This window comes from Leptopilina heterotoma, unplaced genomic scaffold (genome assembly GCF_015476425.1).
Source record: "Leptopilina heterotoma isolate Lh14 unplaced genomic scaffold, ASM1547642v1 Lhet_100, whole genome shotgun sequence".
Taxonomy (NCBI): Eukaryota; Metazoa; Arthropoda; class Insecta; order Hymenoptera; family Figitidae; genus Leptopilina; species Leptopilina heterotoma.
The window spans coordinates 1,649,589-1,677,065 of NW_025110814.1; the positions used below are offsets into that span (position 1 = coordinate 1,649,589).

General features: G+C 24.1%; 2 protein-coding genes across 5 annotated transcripts in view; one reads left to right on the forward strand and one right to left on the reverse strand.

The window, feature by feature from the left end:
- LOC122499266 (ras-related protein Rab-43) overlaps window positions 1-2,404 on the forward strand; it is a 145,218-nt gene extending 142,814 nt beyond the window's left edge. Inside the window, exon 6 of the mRNA XM_043607523.1 lies at window positions 1,930-2,404. The gene's annotated coding sequence lies outside the window, so the exon portion shown is untranslated. The remainder of the gene's footprint in view (window positions 1-1,929) is intronic.
- The window catches only part of LOC122499236 (septin-7), a 145,214-nt gene that overhangs the window by 5,875 nt on the left and 111,862 nt on the right, over window positions 1-27,477 (reverse strand). For 3 of the 4 annotated variants that reach the window (XM_043607459.1, XM_043607469.1, XM_043607442.1), the window contains 7 exons: window positions 21,151-21,358; window positions 16,678-16,930; window positions 16,261-16,453; window positions 15,340-15,505; window positions 13,009-13,144; window positions 11,242-11,405; window positions 1,084-2,094 (listed from right to left, as the gene is read on the reverse strand). In XM_043607459.1, coding sequence (XP_043463394.1) covers window positions 1,926-2,094; window positions 11,242-11,405; window positions 13,009-13,144; window positions 15,340-15,505; window positions 16,261-16,453; window positions 16,678-16,930; window positions 21,151-21,358 — 1,289 coding nt within the window. In that variant the 3' untranslated portion in view covers window positions 1,084-1,925. Of the gene's footprint in view, window positions 1-1,083; window positions 2,095-11,241; window positions 11,406-13,008; window positions 13,145-15,339; window positions 15,506-16,260; window positions 16,454-16,677; window positions 16,931-21,150; window positions 21,359-27,477 lie in introns of those variants that run through there. The other variant, XM_043607451.1, reaches the window with a different exon arrangement.

Genomic DNA, 27,477 nt, shown 5'->3' on the forward strand with positions numbered 1-27,477 from the left:
TTATTTGAATAATAAAATAAGATGTAATTTTGTTTACTAATTTGCTAATTTATTAATTACTAATTAATAAAAAACTTTCAACTTTTTGCCGTTATTTATTAAGAAAACGAAAAAAAAATTTTGTATTTAAAAAAGTTAAATAAAATTTTTATTTTTCTATGTAAATTATTTTTTTTAAATTGCAAATGGCTAATTATCAAGTTTACTAATAGATAATTGTAAATTGAAAAAATTACTAATTAGATATTGCAAAATTTACTAAATTAGTATTTACTAAAATTTATGAAATTTAGTATTTACTAGTAAAAGTAGTAAAGTAATTTTTAATAATTACTTTAGTAAAATAGTTATCAGTAGAATAAATTTAGGGGAGAGTAGGCTACATTGAACCAGCGTCAACAGTGAACCACTTCAATTTTCTGAGAAATGACTGAGTGAAATTTTTTCTTATTCAATATATAAGTTAGTATTACCGAAACAGACTATGTAGTTCTTGTACTTTATAAAAAACCTGGTTCAATATAGCCTACTCTCCCCTACTAACAACCAAATAAATACTAATTTTTCGTTAATTTTCTCTCGACAAAATGAACAATAACAAATGATAATAAATTTCGGCTCCTTTCTGGAAAATTCACTGATTTTCGAAAAAATAATGATGGTTAGTAAAAAAAAAAATTTTTGTAAGAAAGCATTAAATTTTATTTGCGCAAAAAATTTTTAATAATGAAATTAACATTTTTTTTGTAACTATTTATATTATTAATAATATTAAATGTTAAGTAGCTGACTAATAACGATAAATTTTCCACTGACAAGCTGTTTTTCAAGATTCAAAAAAAAAATTACACTTCTAAATTTTCTTTTTTTTTTTTTTTTTTGAGGAAAAAAAAGTTATTTCTTCTCAAAATTCAACAGCTTGTTCAGTGGTTACAATATTATTGTGTTATAATTGTTGTTATTTAAAAAAATGACCAAATAATTGTTATTTCAATGTTAGCACTACTTTGTTTTCGATATTACAATTATTAATTCGCAAATTGCTAAAAAAAAAGTGCAAAATTACGAAAAAAAACAGAGGTATTTATTTTTTATATCATTTATTCGAAAAAAAAAGAATATGAAAATTGTGCCAAAAATACTGATTAGTTGAAATTTGTTTCTTTTAAATTAATAATATTACAGAAAAAAAGTAATTTTGCAATTCTTACAGGGTTCTTCTTCGTATAAAAAATTTATGTATTTTTTTGACATTTAATTGTTGTTAATTTGTTTAATTATTTTACTACTCGTACTTTTTTTATATTTATTTATTTCAACAATAATTTATTTTTCCAAATTTTTTTTTGTCAAATTGCTGATAAATTATGCTAAGTTTTTCATAGTTTTTCGTTTCAAAATTGTTGATAATTTTTTTTCTCTAAATTGTTTATAATTTTTGTCAAATTGGTTATAATTTTTTTCAAATTGTTGATATTTTTTCTCAGTTTGTTAATATTTTTTCTCAATTTGTTGATAATTTTTTTCTCAATTTGTTGATATTTTTTCTCAATTTGTTGATAATTTTTTTTCAAATTGTTGATAATTTTTCCTCAATTTGTTGATGTTTATCTCAAGTTGTTGATCATTTTCTATTTGATAATTTTTTTTATAGTTTTTTTCCGGAAACAATTTTCTAATGTTTATTTAAACACTACGTCAACAAATTTTGTCAATTTTCAAAAAAATAATTTAAATTTACTTTTTAGTTTTGAAATTGAAATATTGGAAAGCAAGAATTGTGCCTTGTTTGTAAAAAAATAAAAAAGAGATTTTGTGAGCAAATTTTTTTTTTTTTAAGAGTCCTGTAGAATTTTTTGATTATTATTATTATTATAATTGATAATAATAATAACAATAGTAATGAGAATGATTTTTGTGATGTTCTAGGATTCTGTACGAGATTGCTGTACGAGAAGCTGTAGTGTGTGTGTGGGACTCTCTTGAGGTGATTTGAAACTGGTGTGACGACGGAGAAGACTTCCAAAACCTCCTCTTGAACCGCGCATTGTACCCCCGCCACCTCCAGATCCCTCGGACGACATGGATCCGGTCCTAAATCAGGGAGACCCCCATTTTTTTTGTTTACACACAAACAAACAAACAATAAAACAAGCGCAGCCAAGCAGCAAGCACTCGCATGATTTTTTTTTCATGAGCCAGAGCTGGACATCCATTCCAAAGAAGGAGAAAAAATAGGAAAAAATGTTCAAAAGAGAAAAAAAACACGATGCTCTCTACTTATTGAAAAGATGTTTTTTCTTCAAGTAACGTAAGTACCGACAAATTTCTTTTTTTGAGAATCAGGAACATTTTTTTTTAAAAGTGTATTTGATATTTTTTTTAATTAAAAATTTTTTTTATATTTTACTTTTCCTTTATTTATAAAATTATCCTTGGCTTAATGATTAAAAAAATGAATAATATAATTTTATACTTTTTTAATGATGAAGTTAATAATTAATAATATTATTAAAGCTTTAAAATTGTAAAAATATTTTTGATATTTTTTTTAAATAATATTTTTAATAGTTTTAAAATATTAATATTTTTAAAAATATAATGCTTTAAAGTTTAAAATTAAATTTTAAAAAAGATACTTTGAAATTATATTGAACATTTCTGGAAAATAATATTTAAAATGTTTTAAACTTTATAATAATATTTTTAATGTTTTAATGTTTAAAAACCTATTTTTAATATTTTAAACTTAAAAATTAAAATTTGAAATAAATATTTTTTTAAAAGTAAGATTTTGAATTAAAAATTTTTTTAAAAAAATATCTTAAAAGTTTTAAAAATTTGACAAAGAATACTTAATAAAAAATTATATTTTTAATTATTATAAATTAATATTTTAATTTTTGACTCCAAATTCCCAAAAAAAATTTGATTTGTTGGTACAAAGTCGAGAGGGATACTTACGAGAAAAAAACCTCGGCAGTGCCCAGCTCTGTTGCAATCCATTGAAAGACGACATAATATCAGTGTCTTAAAAACATTTCAATTTCGTAACAAAATTATCAAAATATTCAAAACGAAAATTAAAAAAAAAAAATAAATAAATTCCAAATATCAAAAAGGCAAAAACGACAAACAATTTCATACTTAATAAAACCAACATACAACAAATTTTTTTTTGCCAAATAGTATAAAAGCGAAACAAATTTCCTTCAGATGAAAATTAATTTTTTTACTACGGTTAGATAAAAATTAATTTTCTCCGACTACTTGCAGTTAAAAAAGAATTTTTCCACAATTGCGGATAAAAATTTAAATTTTCCTAATTAAAAAAATTAATTTTTTCTAAATATTCACCGCATCAGAAACAAATTAAACAACCAAAAGCAAATTACTTTTGTCTGAAATTCTTTGTACTTTGTAAATTAAAAAATTAAAAATTTTTTTTAAAATGTTTCTTTAATCTACAACATTAATGAAACAAAAAATTTCTCTTCCAACTATGAAACATGAAAAAACTGATATTATAACGTCTAAGTTTTAAGTTCTAAAAAAAATTTTGTTTTCGTAAAAATTGAATTTTATTTTGTGGGCAAAAAGCGCGCACAGTAGAGCTGTGCAAAATAATTCGAACCGAACTGTTCGAATTTTTTCGCCTAGTTCGAATGTCGAAAAACCGACATTCGAACTAGCCCAGTTCGGATGTCGAATATTCGACATTTCGGCGCCCCAAAACCGAACAAAACTCGGTTCGGTTCGAATTTTGCACAGCTCTAGCGCACAGTTATTATTAATTTATTTTATTTTGCAAAACAAGCTGCAGGCAGACGTGAAATGTCAGGAAGTCGTTCTGACATTTCGTTAGTATGTGTGTATATGTGCAAATAAAAGAAAGTTAAAAAAAATTATTAAAAGCTCGCGTTTGAAATATTGTTTAAAATTTTTAGTATAAAGCCATATATATGAAAACAAACGGTACGAAAAAAACGAGGGAAGAACAAACGAACCCCAGGAACATGTCAAATTTCCGTATTTATAAATATTTTTCTTTCACCTGACATTTGTACGTCCACGTACAGTTTTCTTTTACGCAAAATATAAAATATAGATTTTGTTTTTTGAAGGGGGAGGTAAAGAAAAAAAACATTTTAATAGAGAGCAGGGGAAAAATAAAGTAAAAGGTAAGTTAAACGCAAATGAAAACAAAACAAGACCGTAAACAAAGTTTAAAATGAATTTTTTCAATTTAAAAAGATTTTTTTATACAAATTTTCGGTTATTTTTGTTAAAAAAAATATAAAAAGACAGAAAATAAAAACAAAAATAGAATAAAAAAATAACAACATAGCGAAATAGAAAAATGCGAAAAAAGTTATAGAAAGGGGTCCACTAAGATATTGTATATTCGGCCCTGTAAGAATTTAATTTGAATTAGTTACTGAGTTTTTGCTTTTGAATTAGTAAATTTTACTAATAAATAGTAATTTATAATAACAAAATAAATACTAATTTCCATACCTCAGGCATTCATTTGTTCACTTGAATGAAAATGGCGACCTTTTTTTCCCATGGGCAAAAAAACAGCTGGTCTCATGCGTTATTTTTGCCCATGGAAAAAAAGGCCGCCATTTTCATACAAGTCGAACAAATGAATGACTTTTACTCCCTGTCGTCTGGTATCTGAAATCGACACTTTTGTGCCTTTGGAATAAAAAATATCGTAAGTACCTTGTTGCTTAATATACTATTATTGGTTAAATTTACTAATTTAAAAGCAAAAACTCAGTAACTAATTTAAATTTAGAGAGTACATTATTATCACTCTCTAAGTCTCTAGACTTAAAAAAATTATATTACTCCCTAGAGTAAAAAATAACTTTTGTGCATTGTCTAAAATTTTTATATGTAAAGTTAAAGAAGTTTTGTTCTTCCCTAGAGATTAAAATTGATTTTTTACTTTATTCTTAATTTTTATCCAAGCTGTGAAAAATTATTAAATTTTATTGATTTTAATGACCACATATAAGATTTTTTTGTCAAAATTGTGTAATAAATATTGAACTGTGAAAAATTATAGAATTTTATTTCTAAGTTTAAATGGCCACAACAAAATTTTTCTTCTACATAGTAATTTTTTTCAAAATTGTGAAACAATATTAGACTTTATTTCTCGATTTTAATGAACACCCTGTATATACAATTTTAATTTTTGAAATAATTTTTGTCAAAATTGTGTAAAAAATATTAAATTGTATTAACAGATTTTAATGCCCACCCTGTACAGACAATTTTTTTTCGTAATTTTTCCAATAGGGTAAAGGTCCCAGTTATAAAACGCTTTCATAATTTCGTTCCTATTATGGAACAGTATTACAAAAATTAAAATAAATGCAATTAAAATTGGTGATAAGAAAATTCTAGTTATTTCAATAAATTTTACACGATATAAGAATTATTATTTCTGTATAGTATTAAATTTAAAAAGAAATGTTTAATTGCATTTTAGCTTTTAAATTAAGGTTAGCCAGGTTTCCCATCAAACTACCGTTTCACATTAGGTACACTTATTATTTCCATGTCCCGATTGATGGAACAAACAGAAAATATACAGCAAACAACCTCAAATATTTTCAGTATTTTCGCATTACTTTTCTACCAAAAAAAATTGATTATATAATAATCTATTTAACTAGAATTTATTCTTTGTATTTAATTCTTTATAGTTAATATTCAAATTATTGGGATAAGTCAATATAATTTTAATTACTAACTGAATAAAATACACTGCCGTCGGGAATTATCGGTACGGCTGCACGCGCACGGCCCAAAAACATACCAATCTATAAATCACGATTTTTTTGTAAATACAAATGTCAGAAAATTAACAAATATACCATTCGAAAGATTATTAAATTCTACGATTAATGATACATAACTGAAAATTTTAATAATTTATACAAAGATTGCAGTCAATCGACAAATTTGACAAAAAAATTTAAAAAATAAAATTTTTTTGGAAATTTTTTCAACCCCTGCACATTTTTTAAAAATTGTAGAAAAATTTTAAAACTTACATAAGAGTGATCATTTAAGTTTAATCTTTAATTTAAGACCAAGAGAGTTCAAAAATCTCAATCGGTTAGCGAAATATCATTATAAACGGCCGAGTATTTTCAGCCTAAAATCGTTCAAAATCGACTAATTCAATGCATTTGTCAAAAAACATGCTCGAACGTTTATAATGATATCTCACGAAAGGAATAAGATTTTTAAACTCTTTTGGTCTTAAATTAAAGATAAGAGTTGAGTTATCACACTCTTGTAAGTTTCACATTTTTTCTACACTTTTTAAAAGATGTGCGGGGGTTGAAAAAATTTCCAAAAAAAATTTATTTTTTAATTTTTTTTGTCAAATTTGTCGATTGTTGCAATCTTTGTATAAATTATTAAAATTTTCAGTTATGTATCATTAATATAGTAGAATTTAATAATATTTCGAATGGTATATTTGTTAATTTTCTGACTTTTGTATTTACAAAAAAATCGTGATTTATAGATTGGTATGTTTTTGGGCCGTGCGCGTGCAGCCGTACCGATAATTCCCGACGGTAGTGTAGGTGTTTCATAATCAGGACATTCATTTTGAAACACCCGTACATACAGGAAATCATCGTTTCATAATCGGTACTAGTGCAGGGTTTCACAATTTAATTAATATTATTTTTATTTCATGAAAAATAAACATTTTAGGACCTAAATACTGTTCACAAAATACCAACCTTTCTATCTATACCAAAATTATTCATATTAACACTCCTAATTCCAACAAATTTATCATAGAAATTTAGTTAGCTTAAAAAGCGTTCTATAATTGGGACCTTGGGTGTACTTCCGAATAAGGGGGTCCTTCGATTTCAATAAAAATTTGTATACCAACGTATTTTGATGCGCTGATTACGAAAATGATAATGAAAATTGACGCAAATTTGATCTTCATGGTGAAAACCATACAAAAAACCATAAAATTGTGGTTTTTTGCGTATAATTCGTACAAAACGAAAAATTTTGAAAAACTTTTTAAACAAAAGTTATAGATCTCACCAAAATACACATTTTATGTTCTCATAAAATGTCGAGTCTGGGTAGTATACCTTCTAGTACTAACTTGAAAGTAAATTTGACTCCCTTTCTATATGCACAGAACGAGACTACATGAGCTGTGGCGGGCGAAGTCTTAGATTTCCCGTTTTTATGGTATTTTATGGTTTTTTTTACATTTTTCTCGGAAAATAATAGATTTTAGAATATAATTATGAGATTATAAAATGTGTATTTTAGTGAGATCTATAACTTTTGTTAGAATTTTTTTTTCAAAATTTTGCGTTTTTTATGATTTTTACTCAAAAAACCACTATTTTATGGTTATTTTATGTGTTTTTTTTTTTTGGTTTTTACCAGAAATATTAAATTTGCACCAATTTTTAGTATGATTTTCGTGATCAGAGTATCAAAATACGTAAATAAACTGTATTTTGTTGTTGACACTGGATGTTCTTTTGAGCGAAAGTATATATTTTAACCCGTTTTTATGGTATTTTATGGTTTTTTACATTTTTCTCGGAAAATAATAGATTTTAGCAAATAATGATGAGAACAATAAATGTGTATTTTGGTGAGATCTATAACTTTTCGTCGCCGGTCAAATTCCCGAATACCGCTGTCCCGAAAGTCTAATTTCCCGAAAATCCAAATTCCCGAAGGTCTATAAACCCGAAAAATAAAAAATATTTTGTAATTGTATAAGAGTTGAATATAAGAAATATTGTGTAAAAAATACATAAAATAAATATATAAAATAAAAAACATATAAATAAATTAAAGGGTGATATAATAGGACAATTTCCGTAAATAATCTAAATCTTCTCCATTTCTGTGGTAATCATCGTATTTTAATATGATGTCCCGAAGTCTTTTTTGTGATAGTAGCCACTTCTTTTTTGGCGCTGCTAATATAAATAAAATGTTAATACCGTAGAAGGGTTAAAATCGGAAAATAAATCTTAATAATTTTTCAATTTCGATAATAATTCCTAAAATAAAAATTAATTATGTATACCGGGTGCGCATTAAACAAATAAAATTTAATAATTTTTCACAGGTTTGTCTGAATTTCGAAAATAAAAATTATATACCGGGTGATCATTAAATTCGGAAAAATAAAATTGAATCATATTTTAGTTTCAATAATAATTGAGGCCTCGCATCGAAGAACTCGACCGCTGCGCGGTTGCAAGGGATAATACCAGTCAGGTAGCAGTGTGGGTCCCAGAGGCGCTCACTGCTACTCACTGCTATGAACCCTTTGTCGAGTTCTTCGATCCGAGGCCTCAATTATTATTGAAAGAGTTTCGAACAAAGTTTCGACAATACTTTCAAAAATAAAAATTATATATACCGGGTGGTCGTAAAACATAAATAAAATTGAATAATTTGTCACAGTATTGACAAAACTATTAGCAATAACAATTATACATACCAAGTGGTCAATAAAACCGGAAATAAAATCTAATAATTTTTCAAAATTCTGACAAAACTATGAAAAATAAAAATTATATATACCGGGTGGTAAATAAAATTAATCTATTTTTCATAATTTCAATAAAAATTTCAATTGTAAATAATTCTATATTAATTTATTACTTATCATTTTTGCAAATTATCAAATAGATTGCAACCCTAGGGAGAAAAGTAACTTCTTTTAACTCACGAAACTAATATTTTTATTTTTTCAAAGTTTTCAAATTATTATCACCAAACAAAGATTTAGTTTACTAAAAACCATCTTTTGCTTAATATAAAATTATTAAATTTAACATTAATTTAATTAAAATTCCTAGAGAACCGAATTTAAGATCTTAGTGATTCATCTCTCTTTGTTAATGTAAAGGAAATAGGTTCAGAAGACGGAAAAAATTAAACAAAAATATTTTTAAAAAATAGTGTAATTAGATTTAAAAGTTAAGACAACGACAAATAATAAAAAAAATAAATAAATAAAAAATTAATAAGTTAAAAAGTGAATAAGTTAAAAAATTAGAAACATTAGAAACAAAAAATTAATAACTAATAAGTACAAAAATAATTAATGAAATGTTAATAAGTAAAAAATTAATAAGAAAAAAAATATAACAAATATAAAGTTAAGGGGATTTGAACCTTGATGACGTCACAGTTTGTGCAAAGCATTAGTTTTAAATCTGTGACGTCATCATGGTTCAAATGCCCTTAAGAAGTAAAAAATATTAAAATTAAAATTAGAAAAACAATAAATAGAAAATTAATGAAAATGGAAAATTAATAAATCCAAATAGAATACAGAATAAAAAGAAAATTAGATAAAAAATTTAACAGAAAAAGAATACAATAAACAAAAAAATAGGCATGAAACGAAAAGTTTAAAAACAAAAAAAAGATGAAAAAGGAAGTAAAAAATAAAAAGAATAAACGGAAACAAAGTGGATTTTGAGAATAAAAAAGAGTGAAAACAAAAAAACACGGTAAAAAGCTCTTTGCAAATATCTCTTCTTGATAAAAAAAATATTATAACCCATTAATCGTTAATTGATTAATCATTAGCAATTTCCTCTAATTATAAAATCTACAAGCTTTAGCAATTACTCCCGCTCATTATAAATGAAGTTTGATTAATTAACTTCCTCAACGAAATAGGAATTATTAGGAGTCATCAAATAAATAGTGATACTCCATTTTTTCACATTTACCAAAGAAAAAAGAAATTAATCACAACTTCATTAAATTAAAATATTAATAATTCTTTTCATCTCAAAAGAATAATTAACAATATTTTTCAATTATTTATCACAGCATTTTTTTTAATTCTACTTTTGGCATTAAAAAAAATTAACAAATTTTTCACTTTCTACTCAACCAAATAGAAATATTTCCATTTCCAAAACTAAATAGATAAAAGAAAGAAATAACAGTTTACACAAAGGGTGAGTATAAATATTTTTCTAAAAAAGGATTAATTTGTATTTTCCATATTTTCGAATTTTTATTTTCCGAAAATCGAATTTTTGCATAAATAAATTTTTATATTTTTATAATTATTTTTTTCAGTTAAAATAAGAAAATTAAAATTCAATTGAATGAAAAGTTAGTTAAACATTAATTTTGATCAGATAAAAAGTCTATTGAGGAAAAAATCGGATAAATCAAAAGTTTATAAATAACAAGTTGATTCATTAAAAATACATTTTTAAAGTAGAAATTCTTTAAAATTAAAATCTTCAAAATTTTAAATTTTTATTGAATGAAAACTTTAGTGAACGAAAGTTCTGTTGAATGCAAATTTTCTAAAATGGAAATTTTAATTGAAAATTCTTTCAAATGAAACTTCTAATAAAATTTATTTATTTACTCGTTTATTAAAAAATCAATTTATATTAAATCTTCTTAATTTGAAATTTTATTGAATAAAAATTCTAGTGAATCAAAAATTTTCCAATTTGGAAGTTTTATTGAATGAAAGTTCTAGTAAATAAAAATTTCCTTTAGAACAAATTATTCAAATTGGAAATTTTATTAAACTGAAAAATTTTTAAATAAAACTTCTATTATTTAATATTATATTATTTAATTGAATGAAAAATTTCCTACAATATTTTAAAAAAATTTCAACTTAATTTCTATTCTATTTAATATTACAAAAATTTATAAAGTTCAAGTCAAAAATAGAAATTTAATTTAAAGAAAAGTTCAAATTCAAGTAAAAAATAGAAATTCGTGTTAAAAATAGAAATTTATTTAAGAAATAGTTAAAATTCAAGTAAAAAATAAAAATTCCGAGTAACAAATAAAAATTCTGAGTGCAAAATAGAAATTCAATTAAAAAATAGAATTCGATAAAAAAATTCCATTTACGAAAAATTCGAATTAATGAATTTTCAGAGAAAATTTATGCTCCCCGTTTTTTTTGTCTTTGTCTAAGTACCGAATTACCAAAGAATAGTACAGGAGTAAAAAAAAAGAAATTGTGAAAAATAACCCAAAGAATCACAACGAAATTAAAGAACAGTGAGTGGATCTATCAAAAATGTGCGAATTTTTTTTTTGTAAAAAAATAAAGAACCAAAATAAAAAGGGTAGATTCTGTTTTAAAAAAAAGGTGAATGAGAATTTTTTTTCTTTTTTCTTCTGAAATTGTCAAGAATTACTTACTCTTTTGAATTTGCTTCTAAACTTCGTCTACGTAATTCTTCAATACTATGGCCGGTCTGCTGTTCCCAGGACTGTTTTTCAGATTCAAAAGTTCTTCGTTTCTCCTCCAATTCACGAACCTGTTGTTCCAGTGATCTTCTCATTTGCTCGTGCCTTCGTTGGAGCTGCAAATTTTCCCAGAAAATTATAAACATTTTCATTCCTTTTCTATTTCCTTTTTGTTTCTTATTTTATCTTTTTTTTTATTTATCATTACAATGAAGTTTTTTGTAACAAAAACTAAAGATAATAAATACCTTATAACTAAAAGTACAAAAAATTGTAAATTTCTTTTTCTTCCTTTTCAACTTCATATGTTCATTTTAATCACTCGTTTCTCAATTTAATTACTTCGTTTTCCTTTTAAAACTAACGAAGAAAAGAAATTAAATTATCGTTTCGATTATTTAATAATTAATATTGAAAAATACGAAAATAAAAATATAGATTATTGAATTATTATTTTTCTCATTGAAAATTATTCAATATTTTATTTTTTTAACTTTATTCAGTAAAATATTATATTAAATTAAAAATTATTATTAAATTATATTTAAAATTATTAATAGTAAAATGAATTATTTAATAGTTAAAAAAGAAAAATAAATTTATTTCTTCTTTTTGGATAGTTGAAAATAGTAAATAGTTAATTAAAAAAGAAGTATTTTTCAATTATAAATACTTGACAATAATAAAACTAATAAAAAAAATTGTTAACAAAAAAATAAAAATGAATCTATTTTTTAATTTAGAAAATTTGAAAATAAAGTGAAACATGTTTTTCACAAATTGTTGATTAAACGAAAGAAAATAAATTTCAATTTTAAATATTTGAGAACAAAATTAATACTAAAATCAATAAAAAAAATAAGCAAATTGTTAACTAAAAAAGGAAATGAATCTATTTTTTAATTTTAAAAAATTGAAAATAAGATAAAACATTTTTTTCACAAATGTTAATTAAAAAAGAGAAAATAAATTTAGTTTGGAATTTTAAATAGTTAAAAGTTAAAGAAAAAATTTTGTTGACAAACTGATAACAAAAATTTAATCTATTTTTTTAAATTTAATAATAATAATAATAATAAAAAGAAAAAATAAATCGACAATAAAGAAAATAAAATGAATCAATTAATTAATTTTAAAAAGTTGTAAATAAAATGAAAGTTTCTTCTCACATTGTTAATAAGAAAGATAAAATAAATTTGTTTTTCAAATTTAAATAATAAAAAATAAAAGAAAACATTTTTTGACAATTTCATAACAAAAAAAAATTGAATCTATTTTTAATTTTGAAAGTCGAAACATTTTTTTGCAAAATCGATAATAAAAAAAATGAATCTATTTTTTAATTTTGAAAAGTCGAAAATAAATTGAAACATTTTCTTCACAAATTGTTAATAAAAAAAAAAAATTTTGTTTTTCAGGTGCAAACAGTTGAAAACAAAATTAAACATTTCTTCACAAATAAATAACAAACAAAAAAACTGAAATAAAAATGAAATCTTATTTTATATTTATTAAAAAGTTTTTTTTAAAAAGTTGAAAAGAAAAAAAATTTTTAAAGAAACTGAATCTATTTTAAAAATTTCCAAAAGTTGAAAAAATAAAGTAAAACAATTTGCGTGAGCACTGAAACGTTAAATTAGATTAAATGAATAAAATAAAATAAAAGAAAAGAAGAATATTAAAAGTTTGTTTTGAAAAGTTAACTACTCGAACACTTACATCCACTTCGGAATCCTTGAGTTTCTGTCGCTTTTCGCGAACTTTCATTTCGAAGACTTGTTCCATCTCAATTTCCATTTTCTTCATTTTGTTATCGTGTTCGCGCTTCTCCTCCTCCAATTGCGCCAGCGGGTTCCTACGAACAAATATCAATTTCCCATGAAGCAAACTGCCACTAAACTTTATCAACAATATTATATATGTATATTAGAAATTATAACTTCAGTTTATAACTAACTACTCGTGTGTCTGTGTGTGTGAAAGTGGAGGGAAAATTAAATTTGCCCTCGTCAAAAGGAAAATTGTACAAAGTTTTTTTCAAATTCGAATTTATAAATAATTTACAAACAAATATGTATTTTTCAGTAATAAAAATTAGTTTTTCAACCTTAATTTATAAGTATGTTACTATTTTTATATTTTAGAGTGTTACATTAAGTTATGATTTTTAATTCAAAACAATTTCGTTTGATTATTTAATTGAATAAATTTAGTTTTAAATTTAGTTAAATTGAATAATTTAGTTTAATAATTTATAACTAAATTTCCATTAGAAAATTAAACCTGCTTCGAAATTCATTACTTCTCGAATTCTCAAATTAATGTCTAAATTTAAAATTTCTATTTAATATTAAAAAATAAAAAAAGGCCAATCGATCGAAGAACGAACTCGAGACAAAACTTAATAAAATTTTAATTACTGGATATTAAAGAAAATAAAAATGTTTAAAAATTGATTAACGTCGATGAACTCGAAATATGTCACTGGAAATTATTGGAAAAATCAATTTCAATATCATGAGTTCAACGTTTTAAATATTCTACGATGGAGAGAAATTTTTTTTCAAATTGTAGGAAAATAAGTTTTTTTTGCAAATTGTAGGAAAAGTAAATTTAAAAAAAGAAGAAAAAAAAATTAACAAACAGAACAAAATAGATAAATATCTATACAGTGAAGACTTGTGCACACAAAACTGTATTACAAGAGCTCAGCCTTAGAAAAGGACTTACCAAACCATCACGAAACTGTTCATCACTCCAGGGTTGCACAAACTGATCAATAAGAAATCAACATTAACAAACTTTTATTAGGAAAAAAAAGAAAACTACAGAAACACTTCCTTTTCCCGATTACACAAATATTTTCTAAATAAAAAAAAAATTAACTTCAAATTTTCAATCAATATAAAATAAATTGAAATCGATTTTGAAAAATTAGAAAAAAAATTTTTTAATTCATACAATTGTTAATGAATAATAAATAATGAATGTCAATGAATAATTAAAAACAAATAATTAACAAACTCTAATAAAAAATTAATTTAAAAAAAGTAAAATTAATAAAAAATTGAAAACTACTGTAAAAAATTAGAAAACAATATTTTAAGAATAGTTAAGACTAAAAAAGGTAAAGAAAGAATAAAAAATTTTTTAAAAAATTAAAAGAATAAAAAGTTAAGAATAAAATTGTTAATGAATTATTCAATTAATAAAAATAAAAACAGTAATTAAATTAAAAACAAAAGTAGTTGATAAAATGAAGGAAACAATATTTAATAAAATTAATACTAAAATAAAAAATAATTTATTAATGAAATTGTTTTTCAAATTGAAAGTCTTCTATTTTTATTCAAATTTTTTGAAATTAAAATATTAAAATAATTAAAATCAGAAATGAAGTTTTCTATTTCAAGTCAAATTTTTTGAAATTAAAATATTAAAATCAGAAAATTTCTTTAATTTGAAGTTTTCTCTTTTAATGAAAATGTTTTATTAAAATCAGAATATTAAAGTAATTAAATTAAATTTCAAAAATTTGTATTTAAAATGAAAAAACGTTAAATAAATAAAAACAAATTTTCTCATTTTTCTCTCTTTTAATTGAAAAAAATAAAAAAGAGTAAAGACACATTTTCTATCTTTTCTTTGAATTTTACTGATATTGACAATTTTTTTCCTCCTACATCCCCCGAAGAATTATTCAAAAAAATGTTTTGAATAATTTTTGGATTATCCGATAGTTTTTCGATCAGTTTGCATGCACAAGCTTTTTCCCCTCTTTCTTTTCGCGATTATTGAGAAATAAAAAATTCTTTTCGGAGAAAATGACTTTTTTTTCTTTCTTTCAGAGTGGAGCTTATCGCAAAATCGAGAACGAAATAAATCTCGAGATAAACCAAAAGTGTGTGTGGAATTTCATTTCATTTCTTTTATTTTTTTTTTGGGAAAATGAAAATTTTTAGTTTTTAATTACAAAACACAGACTGGAAGAAAAAAAATTGGGAAAAAATACCGGAAGAGAAGAGAGTTTGGAAAGAAAAAAAAACTTACTTGTTCGAAACTTTGGTTGGTTTTCCATCAACGCCAAGACCGGCTAACGTGCGACACCGGAAGTTCTCGTAATGAACATTATTCGTCACGTCCTTTAGGTCCTGGAGATGTGTCCTTATCACCATATTTCTCAGAGCAATGAAATCGCAGTGCTCGAGATTTTCCACTGTGAAAAAAATTTTATATTAGATTTTTTTTTTAAACTAAAAACAGGAAAAGAGTCGAATTCTTAATTTTAAAAATTTTATACTTTCAATTTATCAATTTACGAATTTTTACACAGACTGAATTTAATGAAAACTGTATTTAATAAAAAATAAAACTAAATCAAAAAACTTAGTTTTCTGATTTTAAAAATATAACTCTATTTAATTCGATTTAATTTAATTTAAAATTTAAATTACAAATTTTTAAATTGAAAAATATGAATTAAAAAACTTTAAATTATAAATTAAAAAGATTTAAATTGAATAATAATAAAAATAATTTTGCATTAAAATTACAAATTTTGAATTTTAAAAAGAATAATAAGAATAATGTTAAATTAAAACTAAAAATTTCTAAATAGAAAAATAGAAATAATTATAAATTAAAATTACAAATTTCTAAATTGAAGAATAAAAATAAAAATAGTTTTAAATTGAAATTTTTTATTTTTAATTTTCTTAAAATGTTGCCAATAAGTCTCAATAAAAAAAGTTTATCTCTAAACCCAAAATATCAAAAATTCTACTCAGCGAAATTAAATATTTCCATCTTGAAAAAATCGAAATTTACCAAAAAAATGAAAAATATTGTTACCAAACGCAATCCAAAATTCGTAACAAATTTTAAAAATTTGGTTGAAGAAAAATTGGATTATTAAAAATTCCAAAATAACTTTTGAAAGTGGAAGATTCAAAGTTGAAAAAAACAAAATACCTTCGGCAACTCCCCAAGGATATTTTCTGCCTCTGACTTTTTTGCCATTTTCATGTTCAACGACTGTATTTGCGCCAACAACGGCAAATGGTACTCTGTCCCTTAAAACTTTGTGCAGTTTACTGTCTTCCTCTTCCTCAACTTCGGGAAATTCGTAGATTTTTATTTTGTGCTGCGCAATTTCATTTAATATCTGCAAAAACAATTTTTTATTAAGAAAGTCAAAACGGTATTCTTCTCTTCATTTTTTTTACAGTAGGTAAAAAAGAAAACTACATACCATCAAAATATTTTCAGCCAATTTACAATTTTCGAAACAAAATTCTCTTTTCTAAATCTTATTTTATAGAATAAAAGTGTTTTTTTTAATTTTAATTTTAATTTTTAAATATAAAATAGAAATATGAGCTTTTTTACCTGTTTTTTGAAGTGTATACACTCGTCGGGCGTCATTGTATCGGCTTTGGCGATAACGGGAATAATGTTGACTTTATCATGAAGACGTTGCATAAATTCAACGTCGAGGGGTTTCAAACCGTGACCGGAGGGTGCGACGAAATAAAGACAGCAATGAACGCGGCTGTCTGGAATTTGTCGTCTCACAACTCTGGATTCCGCATTCAAGAATTCTTCGTATTTCGACTCAATATACTCGATCACCGGGACCCAGCTTTAAAACAAGAGAGAAGACAAATTTTTTCGTTATTAACAAAATCACAAAATAATATATTTACGTAAAGTATAATATTCTATTATGTAGTTGCGTAAATAATTCTTTTCAAATTCAATTTTTATTGTAATTAATGAAATTTAAAAAATAAACTAATAAACGAATAGGAAAAAGACAAACAGTATTAAACTAAAAAAAATTAGAAAAATTCAAACAAAAAACCTAAAGAAATTGAAAAAGACAAATAAGAAAAAATTAAAAATACGCAAATAATAAAAACTAGATAAAAAAGAAAATTAGGAATTACTATGCCTAATTTTCTACTATTCCTAATTAATAAATAAAAAATACAAACAAAAAACCTATGAAAATAGAAAAAGAAAGATAAAAAACCGCTGCCAAGTTGTACATTTTTATAATTTTGGTGTTCATTTCATGAACACTTTGCTTCCTCATGGAAATAATAATAATTAAAATATTATAGAATTACTTTTTATAAAAGGGTTAAAAATCATTAATTCTTGGTGCAAAAAATGTGTTTTTATATATTCTATAAGATGGTAATAATAGTTTAATAATTACACATAAGTTAATAAACAAGAATGTTGAAAAAATGATATTTTCCACAATTATTCTTGATTTTTCAAATACCAATAATTTCATAATTTCTGCCCGAATCAGGTTAAAAAATAGGTCAATCGAAGCGTTTTTTAATGCTCTTCAAGTTGGTAATAATTTTTTGAAGTTACTTTTACACGGAGAGAAAAATCTAGCTTTAATAGTATGACACTACCTATACTAATTTCGCATGGACTATAGTCACGCTTCAAACGCATGAAAACATACCGAAAAACCATGGTGAAGCGTGGACCCATGGTTTTTGGGTATGAATTCATGCGTTTGAAGCGTGACTATAGTCATGCGAAATTAGTATAGGTAGTGTCATACTATTAAAGCTAGATTTTTCTCTCCGTGTACATAATTTAAAAAAATTTTTATAAAAGTCTTATTTTTCAAAATTTTAGATTTTTAAAAGTTTAATATCTCCGGTTAATATGGACAAAAAATGTTCAATTAGGGCTCAAAAGATGCATCTGAAAAAACTCTACGAAACTAAATACAAAAAAAACTAAACTTCAACATTTTTTAACAAAATTTTTAAAAAAGTCTTATTTTCCAAAATTTTTGATTTTTAAAAGTTTAATATCTCCGGTTAATATGGACGAAAAATTTTCAATTAGGGCTCAAAAGATGCGTGTGAAAAAACTCTACAAAACTAAAGAAAAAGATTTATAAGTGTCCTAACATTTTTTTAAGTTAGGTCCAAAAAACGTTTTTTTACTAAATGAAAAATGCAAAAAAAAATAGTTAAACTTTATGAATCGGTCTGAAAATACTCTCATTTTATGTCCCCCGGGGAGACCTACAATTTAAAAAAAAATTGAGGCCTTTAGCTCTTTCTCGTTCTGAGATATTGAGGCAAATGTAATGTTAGTACACACACACACACACACACATCAGGACAAATTTTTAAAATCCGTTTTTTGGACTTCGGAGGTCAAAATACGTCGACATTTTTTTTTTATTTATTTAGAACATTTATACGGGGAGTTCCTGTGCATATATAAAGTACTAAAGTATTAGGCATAATAAAAAAAAATTTATAAATATGTCAAAAAATGACAATCCAAAATTTTGCTAATACAAAGCTTCCTTTATGAGGAAGCAAAAACAATGATAAAGAAAAAATAGAAAAATTATAATAAAAAAATAAAACAAAATAGAAAAATACAAACAAAAAAACCTTTAAAAATAAAAAAAGACAAATAAAGAAATAAAAAAAGAAGCAAACAATAAAAACTAAAAAAAATCGAAAATTAGAAAGGTAGAAAAATACGAGTAGTAAAGAATAAAAACGTTGAAGTAAACGAAATCTATTCTTTTTTAAAAATACTGGCAAATGTTGTTTATTATTTTCAAAAATTTCAATAAAATTTTTCGCAAGAATTCAATTATTCTCATAAGTAACAACATTCTTTGGAAGAATTCAATTATTTCTATAAATATTGTTCGAGTTCAAATATTATAAATTCACTTTTATAATTCGCGCTATTTTAATTATTCTTTAAACATCAGATGTCGTTCTGTTTCTCTTTTTAATACGACCCCTTCTGGTCAATTTCAACATTAATTCAGTCAGTTGTTTTACTGTTCACGATTTATATCGCTTGTCAAGGGTTACAGAAGAAGGGAAGCATAAGTTTTTTTTTCTTTGTTGAATCGTAAATTGTAGTAATTAATCGTTTTATTCAATTTCGTAGGTGCGGGCAAGATGGGGTAGGGGAGAGTGGGGCAAGACAGGGTTCACAAATTAAGCAAAAAAAAGAGAAATAAGAGAAGTTAAGAAAACTACTAAAATCAAGACTGAATAAAATAAGAGTGACCAAAAAGAAAAAAGCTTGTCAGGTTAAATCATCAATTAGCGATGGTAAAGTGGAAAATACACCTTGTCTCTATTGTAATGGTTATTATTTAGACTCAAATGAAGGCTGGGCTGCTTTTTTTGTCTGCGGCCAATGGGCTCACTGCAGTTATGCATGAAGATGAAGATGCAACCTTTACTTGTGAAATTTGTCGACAGAAATAGGTTGTTTTTTGTTAGTACCCCATCTTGCCTCCTGGTGGGGCAAGATGGGGAGATTTGCAATTTTTTCAATATTATTAATTATAAGCTTTTTTAAGAAACAGATGGCCTTTGTACGCCTTTTTTACGAAAGACTGATTCCCAAAGATGATAATTAAAAATAATAATAAAGTATATATTCGATAATTTTCGTTTTTTTGCGCTTTAAACCTTAAGTACCCCGTCTTGCCCCACTCTCCCCTACTTTGAAAATTTTCAGTAAAAATTATTTTTAAAAAATCTATTATTTTCAAGAAAATTGAAATAAATTCTTCAAAACAATTCAATTATTTTCAAAAATTTTAATAAAATTCTTGTCAAGAATTAAATTTTTTTTAAGCATTTGAATAAAATTCTTTGGATAAGAATATTCGATTATTTTTATAAATAATAAAAATTCTTTGCGACGGTTTCATTATTTTCAATGCAACTTTAATAAAATTTCTCGAAAGAATTAAATTATTTTGAAAAAAATTTGATAAAATCCTGCAAATTATTGCAATAACATTTTTACTTGAAGAAGAAATGAAATAAATTCCATTTCATTTGAAAGAACAGAAATTGAGGATCGTAAAAAATATAAAAATACAAGTAAAAAACTAATAAAATACAAAAAGATAATAATATGAGAAGTATACGAATAGGAAAAAATAAAAAAAATATAAAAAAAACAAACAATAAAAATGAAAAATAGAAAAACATTAAAATAATAGAAAAAAGTAAAAAAGGAAGAATACTAAAAAATAGAAAAAAATTTCAAAAAATAGAACAATGTAAACAAAAAGAATAGAAAAGGAAAAAATGAAAACTAAAAAAAATTGAAACGTTTAGTGATGAAATGTTTTTACTCAAAGTGGCTTAACCTCCGTGATCACAAGCAACGGGATTCCACCAACCGAGCTATACCATCGGTACAACCAAAAATAGTACAAAAATACAATAAAAAAAATTACGTTAAAAAATAGAAAAAGACAATAAAAAAAATAAATGCAAACAATAATAAACTAAAAAAGATGAAAATACAGTAAAATAAACAAAAATAGAAAAATACGAAATAAAAAAGAATAATAAAAATACAAAATAGAAAAATTGAAAAATAAAAAAATACGAATAGAAAAAAATAGAAAAAGACAAAAAAAATAAATGTAAACAATAAAACAATACAAAAGATAGAAATAGGAAAAAAATGGAAAAATAATAAAAAATAGAAAAAGACAAAAAAAAAATAAATGCAAACAATAAAAAACAAAAATAGAAAAATAATAAAAAAAGAAAAGAACAAAAAAAGAACAGTGAAAAAATGGTAAAATGCGAATAGAAAGAAATAAACAAATAAAAAAATACAAATAAGAAAATAATAAAAAACTCTTTGTTAAAAAAAATATAATTGCCTTTTTTTAACTGAATAAGGAGGCGATAAATTATTTATCGATTATCGAAAAATAAAAAAATAAGTTTAAAAGCCCATAATATAATGTAAATAACAAAAGAGAAATTTGTAATTCTCTAATTAAATTAATTAAAGAATTTTAATCACCAATTACTGTTGTCGACGGCATCGCCAAAACCAGGTGTATCGACGACGGTCAATGTCAAATTGACGCCATTCTCCTTCAGAAGAACTTTACTCGTTTCAACGGCCACTGTCTTTTTCACCCTGAGACTTGGTCCCGGATATTCTGAACTGTAAATATCCGACAGGAACATGGAATTTATAAGTGTCGACTTTCCCAGGCCGGATTCACCTGAAATATTGGAGAAAAATATTAAAAATACGTTGACATAAAAAAAAAATTAACATAATTTTTTTTAATTCTAGAAATCAATACAACAAATTTAAAAAAAAAAATTTTTTGTCTTTATTTTAATAAGTTAAAAAAAAATTCCAACTCAATATATGACTATTGTTCTGAAATTAAAAAAAATAAATAATAAGTTAATTAAAAAATAGTTTTTTTGGGAGGACAAAATTTACTAAAAAGGAATTTATAAAATAAAAATTTCTAAACTTTTTTTCAAATTAAATTTTTTGGAAACAGTTTTCTTTTTTTACTAGTGGGTTAACATCGACAAGGTCAAGCACTCAAATTACTATTTTTAGTAAAGAAATAGTTGATGGGGAGCGCGTTCTCTATTAATAACAACCCTTTGCCCCTGTTCAGCCTCACAAATCGTCTCTGAATTTAAACTTAATGAAAATCACGTTCCTTTCACTATTTCCCCGTTAATTTTTCATTCATCAATCATCGCCCTCAAGATTTATTCCCGCAAAAAAATTCCACCAAGAAAAATTTTGATTTTTCTACTACTAAAAAAAAGAGAAAGAAAAATATTTAAAAAAAGAAGTTTTTCTGAATTTTTATTTTAAAAATATTTTTATTGCGATATTGTTTATTTTTTAAGAGAACAAAAAAGGTAATTTTTGAAAAAAAATGATGAAATTGCATAAACATAAATAAATAAATTATTGATTAAAAAAAGTAGAATAAAAATACTTTTGGAATATTTGAAAAAATAATTTGTATTAAAAAAATACGGTTAAAAGAATAAATGAATAAAAAAATAAGCAAATAAATAATTAAATAAAAATATAAAAGAAATAAAAAAAAATTGAAAAATAACAGATAAGGAAGAAAATAAATAAAATAAAAAATTAATGAAATAGAAAACAATGTAAATAAAGTAAACAAATAAAATAGAAAACAATAAATAAAAAAACGAACTGAAAACCTAAACAATATAAAATACAAAATAAATTAAATTAAAAATAAACTTATATATTCACTTATTTATTTATACGGCAAATAATTTAGAACTGAAATTAAAAGTAAAACAAACGTAGGAAATAGATAGAAAATTTTTTGTCAGTGAAATTTGTTAAATAAATAAAAAAAAATTGAAATTAAAAATACAAACAAAAGCAGAAAGAATACAATGAACAATAGAAAAAATATGAATAAAATATAAAATTAAAAAAATAAAAACAAAAGTAAATAAAATAGGCACAATAAATAATAAAACAATTAATAGAAAAAAGTAAACGGGTGCACTTCCGAAAGCAACATAGCTCCGATTTTTTTGAAACTTGGTATACTTACGTAATTTTGTGCCCTGATTACGAAAATCATAGTGAAAATTGGCGACTAGGTCATCTTCATGGTAGAAACCATAAAAAAAAACACCATAAAATGTGGTTTTTTGCGTTTAACTCGCAAAAAACGCAAAATTTCAAAAAATGTTTATTCAAAAGATATAGATTTTACAAAAATGAACATTTTTTGTAATCGAAATTTAAATTAAAAATACAAACACGAAAACAGAAAAAAATGAAAATAAAATAAAAATTTAAAAAATAATTAAATTAAAAATAAAAACAAAAGTAAAAAAAACAATAAATAATAAAACAATTAATTGAAAAAGTAGATAAATAAAAACAAAAAGTAATTGAAATCGAAATTAAAAATATTAACTAAAGTAAAAAACGCAATAAATAATAAAATAAATAATAGAAAAAATAATAAAATTAAATATAAAATTAAAAAAAATAAATTAAAAATAAAAACAAAAGTAAAAAATATACAATAAATAATAAAATAAATAATGGAAAACGTAATAAAATAAAATATAAAATACAAAATTAAAAAAAAGAAAAACAAGGAAATATTGAAAGCAAAATTAATTCGAAAAAAAGAGTTTAGGAAATATTTCTTCAAAGTAATGAAAGTGTACTTGACTTTGATAATGACATAATTACTCGCTTGTTTCGATCGAGCCTGGTGTGTACTTTTAAAGTGTATGCCTCTTCCTTTTCGTTTTGCTATTTCAATTTCAACAAGGATATTGGCTTGTAAAAGCATCATCTGCCGAACACGTGCAACTCTCTCAACGCTCAGCTGCATTGAAGTCTCGTTTTAGAGGCTCTCAATCACGCTTGAGAAACAACAGAGTTGTACCTACTTGTCCTTTCTTCTCTCGTTTTATTTACTTCCAAAACTCTCTTTGCTTTAACTCTCATCTCAAAATAAAAGACCAAGAAACAAATACAAAGAAAAAAAGAAATTCCAAGAAAATATTCTTCTCGATTTAATAATTATTTCTAATTTCTATTATAACTTTTAACTACAATTATTATTTTATTAATAATTTAAACTTATTTATTGTTCTCTAATTAATTTTATTATTTATTCTATTTATTTATTATTATTTTTATTTCTAAATACTTTTATTGCTGTTTATAAACTTCGAGGGGGTATTTACTGGTTGAAAACGTGTACACTCCAATACACTTATTACGCTAAAATTACACTTATTACCAAGTATTACAGGGCAATACAGAGATATTTCTAGGTATTACACCCACGTAATAACGTACTATTACGCCCTATTACGCGATATTACACGACTATTACAAGAAGAGTGTACACTCCAATACGGGAGTATATACCCCCTCGTAAACTTTAAGGGTTAAAATTTTCACATTGTGTACGCACCTTTATATAATTATACCAATAATTACACAGGCACACAAAAAAAAAAAAGTTGTCTGTTCATTGAACCAGACCTACATGTCTTAAAGTATTTTGGCCCCCTGAATACGAATATGAAGTCAGAATTGCTCCATCACCCTCTGTTTTATTTTAAATCGAGATAACTACCCTTAAGTCTAAAATTCAAGAACTAAATTTAAAAAAATTAAATAACCGCGGTTTCCTTCGGAGTAGAAAAATATATTTATGCGTTTTCTTCTTTCAACAACTCAGAAATAATTTCAAAATTGCTCCATCACCCCCTGTTTTTTTTAAATCGAAGAAACTACCCTTAAATCAAAAATTCAAGAACTAAATTAAAAAAAATGAAATAACCGCGGTTTCCTTCGGAGTAGAAAAATATATTTATGCGTTTTCTTCTTTCAACAACTCAGAAATAATGTCAAAATTGCTCCATCACCCCCTGTTTTTTTTAAATCGAAGAAACTACCCTTAAATCAAAAATTCAAGAACTAAATTAAAAAAAAATAAAATAACCGCGGTTAACTTCTGAGTAGAAGAATATATTTATGCGTTTTCTTCTTTCAACAACTCAGAAATAATTTCAAAATTGCTCCATCACCCCCTGTTTTTTTTAAATCGAAGAAACTACCCTTAAATCAAAAATTCAAGAACTAAATTTAAAAAAATTAAATAACCGCGGTTAACTTCTGAGTAGAAGAATATATTTATGCGTTTTCTTCTTTCAACAACTCAGAAATAATGTTATTTCATTTTTTTTAAATTTAGTTCTTGAATTTTAAATTTAAGGGTAGTTTCTTCGATTTAAAAAAAAAACAGGGGGTGATGTAGCAATTTTGACATTGTTTCTAAGTTGTTGAAAGAAGAATACGCATAAATATATTCTTCTACTCAGAAGAAAACCGCGGTTATTTCATTTTTTTAAATTTAGTTCTTGAATTTTAGACTTAAGGGTAGTTTTTTCGATTTAAAAAAAAACAGAGGGTGATGGAGCAATTCTGACTTCATATTCGTATTCAGGGGGCCAAAATACTATAAGACATGTAGGTCTGGTTCAATGAACAGACAACTTTTTTTTTTTTGTGTGCCTGTGTTATTAAAAGGCTACTTAATTATTACTTTAGTAATTATTATTCTTATTACTAAATACTTTTGCTGCTATTTATAATCTTTATTATTAAATTTTTTCACATTGTGTACGATCCTTTATATAATTGTATAAATAATTAGCAACGTCTATTTACCAATTCAATTTTATTACTTACTATTTTTATTACTAAATTACTAAAAACTTTTGATGCTAATTATAATATATTTCATAATGTGTACGCACCTTTATACAATAATGTAAATAATTAGCAACTATTTTATAATATACTTTATTGTTTTACTTTATTTATTATTTTTATTACGAAATACTTCAGCTGCTAATCATATTATTGGTAAAATTGTTCATATTGTGTACGCACCTTTATAAAATTATATCAATAGTTATTAACGGCTTTTTTGTAATTTATTTTATTATATTTGTTGTAGTTTACTTATTATTTTTTTAACTAAATACTTTAACTGCTAATTATTATAAGCTTTAGTATATTTTTTAAATTTAAATGTAATTAATTAATTAATCAATTAGGTAATTAATAATTAATTAATTAAATTTAATGTTTTATAATTTTTTCATATTGTGCACGCACCTTTATATAATTACAAAAAAGTAGTTAAATAAATTATTTTATTTAAGATATTTAATTAAAGGATATAAAATTAAAAATACCTATTAGAAAAAAAATGTAGTGAAATAAAAAAATAACTAAAAAATTTCTGCCTCAGAAAGTTCGTGATTGGTCCTTCGAGACATTTCGTCTATTTCCGGCTGGCCACGAATATTCCTCTAAAGTCCATGTTACAAGACTTCTGAATGCTCGAGGCTCTCTCATACGACGCGTCATTATTATATTATGAATGTTTGTACATAAGGAGAAAACTATACTCTAAACGTATACAATGTTAATTTTTGGAAATTGAACTAAATTTAAAATTTATTATATAGCTTTTAGAAAAACTAGTCTTGGGGGTGAAAAAGCCAGGGACAAAAATCCATTGAATATTATGTGAAATTCATTTGTTTTCTACTTAAACTAACCTTCTAATTTTACAAAATTTTCGTGTGTTTACTTAATAAAATTAATTAAACACGACGAAAAAATAGTTCAAAGTGCACTAAAAAAATAAACAACGAAAAAACGGTTGCAACAAAATATGGCATTTGTGGTGAAATTTAAGGAAGACTTTCAAAAAAAGGTACAAAAACTTGGTAGTGTATATCGAAAAAAGGTAAACTCAACATAATATTCAATTTTCCTTGCTAAAAGCTCTTTAAAATTTATTAAAATATTTTAAAAGTAAGATTATTTGTCAAATAAATAAAGGAAAACTATAAAAATACCAAAATTAATAACATATTTTGCTAAAATCGCGAGGTAGCTTTTTAACTAATAACTTAATAACTAAACTTTAAATGCCAATTGGAAATTTGAGAAAAAAAATTTTAAATTCAGATTTTATAACGTCAAATGTAAAAATGTGGCTTTTTCACCTCGTTCTACTCTAATATTAGTAAACGTAAATAATAATAATATATAAATAAAAAGTTATTATATATTTTTACTACCTTTTAATAAAATATATTTATTTTATTTTTCCTTTTCTCAAACAAATGTACTGGATTTCATTTTTTCTTTTTCAAAAAATACATTTAATTTTAATTTTCCTTTTCTTAAAAAATATACTGAATTAAATTTTTCCTGTTTTCAAAAAATATATGTCGATTTGAGGGCGTGGCGAGTGAACCTTCGGAACCTCACAAAGATTTCCGACAAGCGCCAAATGTTCAGAAAGTCCATGTTACAAAACGCCGGAACGTAGCAGCTCCCTCTGTTGACCACGTCACCAAACTAACAATAAATTCTTAATTTCTACCAATAAAATTAGAATTTTTTTACCATCCCTCGATTTCTAATACATTTATCATTTTTCAAAAATATTTTTATCTACAAAAATTAGAAAACCACGTGGCGAGTCAAAGGACTACAAAATTCTTTTTTCATTCCCAGGGGAATATAAAAAGAAGAAATTAAAAGAACTATAAAAAGAAGAGGGCAGTACAGAAAATTAATAAAGTAAAGTACACCCAGAAAATTTATAGAAAATTATCTACTTACAAGGAAATTGCGAGTCATTTTCCAGTGGATCGGACAGGAAAGACTTCGTATAAAATCGAAAAAATACTCAGGGTGAGAAAAAATTTGGAATAAGAGAAAAAGTTTTATTTTCGATGCTTGAAAATTAGAATT